The sequence below is a fragment of the Scleropages formosus genome, chromosome 5, assembly GCF_900964775.1.
Source record: "Scleropages formosus chromosome 5, fSclFor1.1, whole genome shotgun sequence".
In the NCBI taxonomy this organism is placed as follows: domain Eukaryota; kingdom Metazoa; phylum Chordata; class Actinopteri; order Osteoglossiformes; family Osteoglossidae; genus Scleropages; species Scleropages formosus.
The window spans coordinates 12,467,749-12,476,542 of NC_041810.1; the positions used below are offsets into that span (position 1 = coordinate 12,467,749).

General features: G+C 48.4%; 1 protein-coding gene across 1 annotated transcript; it reads left to right on the plus strand.

Annotated features, from left to right (window-relative positions):
- The first annotated feature begins 4,571 nt into the window (after positions 1-4,571).
- gba3 (glucosidase, beta, acid 3) lies at positions 4,572-8,178 on the plus strand. Its single transcript, XM_018759575.2, has 5 exons — positions 4,572-4,740; positions 5,465-5,689; positions 6,018-6,817; positions 6,909-7,032; positions 7,176-8,178. The coding sequence occupies exons 1-5, from the start codon at positions 4,662-4,664 to the stop codon at positions 7,382-7,384; spliced, it is 1,437 nt and encodes a 478-aa protein (XP_018615091.1). The 5' UTR covers positions 4,572-4,661; the 3' UTR covers positions 7,385-8,178.
- The last annotated feature ends 616 nt before the right edge of the window (positions 8,179-8,794 follow it).

Below are 8,794 nucleotides of genomic sequence, written 5' to 3' on the forward strand. Positions count from 1 at the left end.
GCAGAGGCTGCAGCTGGGGCTCCTTGAAAGGGCCCTTCCAGCACAAGAAAAAGCCCCCAAGAGCCTCGACCCCCTCCACCACGAGTCTCCGTCACGTTATTATAAGCATGTGCTTCTCCAAGACGTAGATCTCATCTTCTCTTCCATCTCCACACACCTTCCTCCCCACGCGTGGGTCAACAGAGCCGGCCGACGGCCGACTCCACATCCTCTTTTGTCTGGGAGAGCGAAGGGTTTCCCATCGCCTGCGTGGACAACATCCACATGTGACCACCGACTCGAGTGCGTGCGATCGCCACGGAATGACACCCAATCGAATGTGTTAAACCCGCACGAATGTATTAAGTCAGCGTGAAACACTGTTTCCGATCCACGTACGTCGTATCAAATAAACACGGAATACGGCGCATCCGACTTACGTAATGTACGAAATCTGCATGGACTAAAATGTATCCGAGTTACTAAATGTATCAGATCGACAAGGAACACTGAATGTATCCGATCCACACGTGGCCATCGCATAAAAACAAAAGAACTCGCAGCCACACACTCGGATCGCACAGCGCAGCGTGTCGTGTCGTGTCGGTCCGGAGCAGATCTCAGCCAGCCAGGGGCTGTGTGTGTGTGTGTGTGTGTGTGTGTGTGTGTGTGTGTGTGTGTGTGTTTATCACACACTCACACAGCCGCACGTCCCAGGAATATTCGCACAAACTCGAGCAAAAGGTGCTCTGTCTCTCAGCCCTCGGAGACCCGGCGTGTCCACGAGCCTTCCGTGGGGGGAAAAGCACGAGGATTTCACATCATCCCGTTCGTGAAACGGAGAGAAAAAATATCGCTGTTCTTCAGGTCGAACGATGCCATCGATGGCTGTATTCCTGGAAAGAAACAAACACTCCACGGCTCTTCTTCATTACTAACCCTGATACTTAGGCGCTCTTCACGCTATCGATACTCTGTTGCTTACTGTGTTTTCAGAATCGCGCTTGTAATCCGCACGCGTGGGGAAATGGAGAAACCCAGCGCCGCGATTTCCAAGATCTCATGAACTAACAATGACTCCCAGGGTTCCCATTCAGTCAACCCCCCAACCAGAGTCGCCCCCGCCCCCCAAGGTCCGCCCCCACGCCCCCCTCCCTTTCAACACACACAAACACACACACACACACACACACACACACACCCCGCCCACGTCCCGCCCGCAGGATCGCGTGTGTTTCCATCAAACTTCTTCCACGGGGCCGGAACGTCTGTCAGAATTGCTGGACTCGTGTCTGTACCTACAGGATCCTCAGGTTGCCAGTTGGATATGAAAAATGAAGTATTATCCTCCTCCTTGTCCTTCACTTCTGGGTTTTACATTTACTCATTTGTCTGATGCTTTTCTCAAAGTCACATACAATTATTTACCCAGATTTATACAGCTGGGAAATTTTACTAGAGACATTTAGGGTCGCTACCTTGCCCGAGGGTTCTACAGCTGGAGGTGGGATTTGAACCAAGGACCTTGGGTCTAAAGGAAGCAGTTCTAACCACAACGTTCACGGCCGTCCCTGGTTTTACATATTAGGACATAACAACTTACCCTCATCTAGCCCACACATCTAACCTGATATGACAAAATACACACAACTGATTTTACTCTGCTGTGACTTATTCACCCAAAAATAAGTCAGTATGCCGAGGCATGTGTGAAAAAGTGCCTCGTCGTGGTTCTATATCCTAGATAACCCTTCCTCCTTCAGTAGCAAAAACCTGAAGTCGTTGACCTCTGTATGAGTTTATTGATCTCCTGTAGAAATCAAAGAAACTTGCAACTCCTCCCCTTAAGGCAGTTTGTTCACACACAGCTATTTTAAGGTCCCTAATCTGTACATTTATACAGTATTTATTATATTTATCGGCATTTAGCAGACACTTTTCTCCAGAGTAACTTACAAATTGGGGGAAACAAAAGTGAATAATTTACACATGTATACAGTACAGTAAATTTTACTGTATCAACTAAGGATTATTTAACCTCTGTAACCGCTGTGTAACCTCGATCAAGAGAGCTACAGTCGTGGTGATTCGGACTCAGGTCCCTGGCTTGCAATGTGACTACAGTAAATGCTACACCACCTGTAAGCCCACCATGTAAAACCATAGAACTGAAAGACACAGTATATTCACCACACATCACTATGTCTCCTGTAGTTTAAGAGTCTTGTTGAGCTGTAGATGTTCACATCTTTGTCACCCAGTCCAGGAATTGGTGTTGGTTACACCTGTACTTTCTGTCCAAGTTATCTTACATGTAAAACACACTCCATGGAAGGCCAGCTGCTTCTTTTACCCTATTGTTCTGCAGGTCTCTGTGGAATTTCAAGGTGCGTAACAAAAGGTATGCGATAGAGGTTCTCTGTGTGTTTGCACACCGTCGAATAAATCACTGATGGCTTCACCTTCAAAGGCAGATCACTTTGCCAACTTAAAAAGAGTGAAATTACAGGTCACCCAGCCCTTTTTCAGTGGCAGTTACAACCTGAGAAGGACTGAATTGCTGAACTTGATGTGGAAGAAAGGTTTGCAAGTAAACTTTGTGATCCAGTAGTAATTTATCAGCTTTGACATGACACAGAGTTTGCCTTGGTTTGAAGCACAACAGTGACAAGTAAGGTGGGCTTTTCAACGCACCCGCACGAAGCTATGCTTTCTTACCAAAAAAAAAGTTCCTGTATGATTCACACAGTCCAGAAAAAAGTGCTCTTATGCATGTCTGTTGCTGCTCCATTCAATCTCCACTATGGATGTTGTGCAGCTGCAATTTGACTGCCATTAAAGAGCAATAACACCTGTTTGTTTCCCAATAAGTATTTTTATTCATCTACTCTCAATTTGCTGGACATCCTACGAGATTTAAACTGTATTTACCCAATAAACAAAATTACAGGGTAGCATCCTGGGTAAAGATTTTGTGATTATGCAAATAAGAGTTGGAAAATGTTGACTCAGACACTCAGGAAGGGGGCTCAACCTGCGCAGGCACACACACACACACACACACACACACACACACAAACACACGCACATGCTGAAAAATCTTCTCTAAAAATCTCTCAGTTTTCCTCTGCCAGACACACTCCAGCAAGCCCTCCATCGTCGCTTTAAAAAGCACCTTTTGAGACAGCTGTCTTGACACAGCAGACTCAGCTCTCCTCATTCCAGTGTTTTTCTGGGCCCAATCTGTGTTTGCAGTTACTATCACAAAGAGCCACAGAAGAGGAAGAGGCAAGTCCTGGCAGGATCACGCCAGGCCGCGATCGTAAGAGTCAGGGCCACATCTGACTTGCGTGAGAGTCGTTCCTGCACAAGAAGAAAAATACATTTCAGCTTCATGTTGCCCAGGGGCTACCATTCTTTTTGTCTCTTATGACTGGTTCAATTAGCCGGCTTCATCTGGGGCCCCATTAGCCCTCAGTACCATGACTTTTTCCGGTAACTTCCATCCCGGGGCTGTGCAGCTTTCACATCCATTAGTCACTGTTTGTATTCAGGATCCCCGAAAGCTCACAGAGTAAATGAACTGAGGCTCCCTATGAGGCTGCACAGAAAAGCCGTTTCACCAGACGTTGGGTTCTGAGTCCAGCTGACGGATGACGAGTCAAATCATGCCATGCATTCACTTTGCATGGCCCATACGCCAGTTGTGTCCCTGGCAGATAACTATGAAAATGACTACTTCACTGCCAAAGGAAAGTGACATTATGATCATCAAGCTGCAGCATACGCGTTGTTTTCTGGCTTGCATACACACGTTTTACTGTCCTCGAGTGTACTATGTGCCTACATGTGTTTGAGAAATGATGGTATCAGACAAGCCCTGCTTTCATAATCCCATGGCTGCATCTAAAGCTCTTCACGTGTTGTTGATGCACTTTGTTTACTCTGAGTTGTACATTACTTTGGAGAAAAGCATCTGGCAGAAGATAAAATGTAAATGTAAAAACCACAGGTGTGTGTGCTGGGTTCAGTCCGGACACGAAACATGGAACATGATAAAGATTATTCAGGTGGGGATGGGCTGGAAGGGACAGAACTCTGCTGGTATTACAAGGATCAGTGTGGACCAATTTGTTTGAGAACAAGTGATCAGTGTTGTGGAGTACACACACACACATTTGCAGAACCGCTTGTCCCATACGGGGTCACGGGGAACCGGAGCCTAACCCGGCAACTCAGGGCGTAAGGCTGGAGGGGGAAGGGACACACCCAGGACGGGACGCCAGTCCGCCGCAAGGCACCCCAAGTGGAGTAATAATACTTAATTAAATGAAATACAAAGTATTGACATGCGCAGTAGTGCTTAAGTGACACGAGCAAACGTGTATGCGACTTAAATAAAGTAAAAACGTCATAACTGCATTTTGAATGCGCATTTAAAAGTTACATATGAACTGGGGCACTTTCGAGACCATACAGGCTATTAACGCAGAAACCTCTCTACGCAAAGCCCCGCGTGGGCGGACCTTAGTGGGAGCACGCAGACACCACGTGCTTCTGCTCCACCCCCGGAGAATCGCGGTGAACTTTGAACTGGTTTCGCGCCACCGCCCTGCGCGGTCATTCCTTGCGATCGGGTGGAGCGCTTCGTGTACGTGGGAACACAGACTGCGTTCGTGGAGATGAGGAGCTGTGACGAGGACATGGTTTTTCCCGCGGGGTTCGCGTGGGGAGCCGCCACTGCCGCCTATCAGATAGAGGGTGCGCGTGCGTCAAGGACACGCGTGTTCACACGGCGACTCGCAACGGAAACGTATCATTGTAACGATGTGCAGCGCGCGGTGGGCGGAGACTTCCCGTCACCCTTTGCAGTTTACCCTGTTCTTACAGTTTTGTCGATGTTTAAGAGCTGTTGCGATGGATTGCGTTAAATATTTCTCTTGTGATGATTACTGTCTTGTTGATACTGCATGTTTCGTTCATTTGCTTGTATTGTTGGTTACACACCGTGAGTGTGTGTACTCTTGCAGTCCATGTCACCCTCTCGGTCGCTGGTGTGTGTCTTTTGCATATTGATAACTGGCTTGAAATGAAGGCTGGTTGGAGATGTAGGTCCTAGAAAAAAGGAGTTCTTTGCAATGAAAGTAATATAACGTGCTTTATTCTTATAACTGCAAAGGTGGCATGGTCAAAGTAACTCTTTTCTTTACATGGATACTTAAGTGTAAAGATACATTAGTAACACAGTGACTTATATTCAGCCAGTAAATATTAATCAGGAACACTATGAGAGTACTCTGATTGTGTCAATTTGTGGAAAGAGCCTTGATCAGGGTGTCGGCAGCAGGAGTGCGAATTCAAACCGTGGATGTTGATGCTGCAAAATGACAGCTCTAAGCAGGACTTTACATGTTGAGCAACATGATGCTCCAGCAGGTGATGCCTTGTTGGACATAAATCTCTCTGCTGTGTTTCACTCGTGCAGGGGGCTGGGATGCAGATGGAAAGGGACCCAGTATTTGGGACACTTTCTGCCATGCCAAAGGGAAAGTGTTTCAGGACCACACTGGAGATGTTGCTTGTGACAGCTACCGGCTTTGGGACGAGGACCTGAAGTGCATCCAGCAGCTGGGACTGACCCATTACCGCCTGTCGCTGTCCTGGTCTCGACTGCTGCCTGATGGGACGACACGGCATGTCAATCAGAAAGGTTACTGTCTGTTTGACCCTAAGCTCATTTAGTTCAGCATCAGTCTGCATAAGATTACAAATTTAAACCTGGCAGTACATGTGTGACATCATGTGTGTAGTCACTAAACACGGGAGGCCTTGTTGGAATATCCTGGAAGGTGGGTAGTAGATCTTTTCCGTTGCAGGTGTTCAGGAGATTATGGTCCTTGGTGGAATTGGAAGATTTCTGTTTTTTTCACTGGCAGGTGCCTCACTGCAATCCACATAACTGAACTTCTGGCAAACATAATATTTTAATTGTGACTGTTCAAAGTCTAAAGATAAGTATCCTTCGTTGTACCCAACAGGTGTAGATTACTACAACAGAGTGATAGATGACCTGCTGGCCAGTAATGTGTGCCCTATGGTGACCTTGTATCACTTCGACCTGCCGCAAGCCCTGCAGGACCGAGGTGGCTGGCAGTGGCCCGAAATTACAAAAGTATTTGACAGCTATGCCCAGTTCTGCTTCCAAACATTCGGCGACCGCGTGAAGCTGTGGCTCACCATCAATGAGCCATACGTATGCGCCAAACTCGGTCATGAGGATGGCCTTCACGCCCCGGGGCATGGAGACCTGGGGGTCTCTGTCTACCTCGTGGGCCACAACATGTTGCGGGCGCATGCCAGGGCATGGCACAGCTACGACACCCTGTTCAGGCCAACACAGGGGGGGCAGCTGTCTTTGGCTCTGTTCACTGACTGGGCCGAGCCATGGGATCCAAGCAACCCGCTGGATGTGGCCGCCTCTGAGCGGTACATGACCTTCAGTCTCGATTGGTTCGCCTGGCCCATCTTTGTGAGCGGCGACTACCCACCAGAGATGAAGGCCCGCGTGGAAGCCAACAGTCGAACCCAGGGTCTGCCTTTCTCCAGGCTACCGCAGTTCTCTGAGGATGAGCCGAGCATCAAGGGAACCGCTGACTTCTTTGCTGTGAACTATTACACATCCCGCAAGGTGAGACCTGGGCCAACCCCCCCTAAGAGTCTTGGGTTTGAGGGTGATCAGCAGGCAGTGGGAGAGATGGACCCTTCCTGGCCGGTGTGTGGCATTTCCTGGCTGGCAGTGTACCCAGAAGGCCTTCGCAAGCTCCTCAAGTACATTAAGGTGATTCTTGAAATGATGTGGAACAGATGTTTATGAGGGGTGTAGAAATCAGTCTGTCTCTCCATGGTTGAACTATCCTCGTGTTGTCTAGGACACATTCGGTAACCCTTCCATCTACATCACGGAGAATGGACTGTCGCAGGTGGGTGCTGTGGAGCTGGATGACTCGCAGCGCTGCAGCTTCTTCCACGCCACCTGGATGGAGGTCTCCAAAGGTGCGCCCCGCATGATAATTGTGGCAGCAGTCTACAGAGATGAGCTGGATTGCCTGAGATAATTTGTCTCATCAAATGGTATTTCCATTCAGAATTGATCAGTTTGTGACTGCAGTAACATTTTTGATCCTGTTGCTTTTTAGCTATTTGTGAAGACGGAGTTGATCTTAAGGGATATTTTGTCTGGTCTTTAATGGACAACTTTGAGTGGTCCGACGGCTTCGGTGTTCGGTTTGGCCTTTTCCACGTGGACTTTTCCCACCCGGAGCGGCCGCGGACCCTCTACCGCTCAGGCACAGATTACGCCCAGTTGATCGCCAAGTTCAAGGGTCGCTCGGGAACGGAGCACTGAAAGAGCATCACCCGCCATTCTTTGCACAGCAGCTGGACCTGTCAAGAGAAGCACTGTTTCCCTCTGTACATACAGTATGTACAGCTCACACATATGTGGCTCTCTGTCATTGTGGCGTAAGGACTGCCAGAAGAAACACATTCACACAACTACATGAGAAGAATTTCCTTCTGGTGTGTCATCATTTCCTTGACTAAAATATGTAGAGTTGAGATAACGGTCAGGAGGTCCACAGGAAGAGAAAGCGATGCTCAGGTGATACTGTGGGTGTCTGAGGCGCTCCTTGGAGGACAGCAGCAGCCGCCGGCCAGAGAGATCCTACACCCCTGGGACTACCAGCATCCCCAAGGCCGATACACACCTACCGAACATTTCCAGAGCTGTGCTCTTCGTTTATGGTCGGATGAGACTCGTCTCAGCCGTAGTGACCCCTCAGCCTCAAAAAAACCCCATAGAAACATGGGGAGCTGCAGGTGGCAGTAACAGAGAGCCACGCTGCAGCGCCTTAAGGAAAAGTTGTATTTGTTGTGCTCAGAACAGTTTTACTGCAGCTGCAGAGCAGATATGCCTCAGGAAGCAACTCCTTATGTAATAAAGAAAGTGCAGGAAACAGGCAGGAGCAAAAAGTATCTCAGGAAATGAGTGTTAGTCTGTGCTTTTTCTCTTTGTCCTCCGTCACTCGTGGGATGAACTCCATGTGTGAGGAAACAGGAGCCGTACCATCACCTTGAATTCCTTTTCGGAGACTTTTGCACTGGCTATTTTTGATGAATTTTTAATAAAGTACATTTTTCCCCCCAACAGAATCCTTGTTCGTGTATCACTCAGTGCCTGGGCCATTCTCTCTCACACTCACGCTCTCTCTCTCTCTCTCTCTCTCTCTCTCTCTCTCTCTCTCTCTCTCTCTCTCTCTCTCTCTCTCTCTCTCTCTCTCTCTCCCCCAGCCTTTTGCGGTGGGACAGTGCAGAAAGTTCAAGGAGCACAAAAGGAAATTTCCCTTTCAGATCTGCTGAGAGCCCATGGAGGGGGGGTGGGGTCCTTTAGAAATGCCACAGAACAGGGAACTGCCCAGGGTGCTGCTGGGTAAACACAGTACTCCTTCCTGCCCTTTTAATGAGTGAAAAGCCTACAGGTTATGGCTTCTCTGGGCTGAGATGACAGTCAGGGAGGCTTTCAGGTACAGTAAGGGCTAAGATTGTATCCCACTCCAAGAGTAGTGCTATGTTGAGATGGTCTCTGGTTCAGTGGGGAGGGGGTGGTGGAGGGTCATGATCACACGACCACAGATGTCACTTATTCAACAATTGAAACTTCGCAGATTCTGGCGTGTAAAGGCTGGGCACGTCCTCTCAGTTCCCACTTTTTATATCCCTTTATCCTGTTTTCCTTTCATGGATTCATCCATTGATG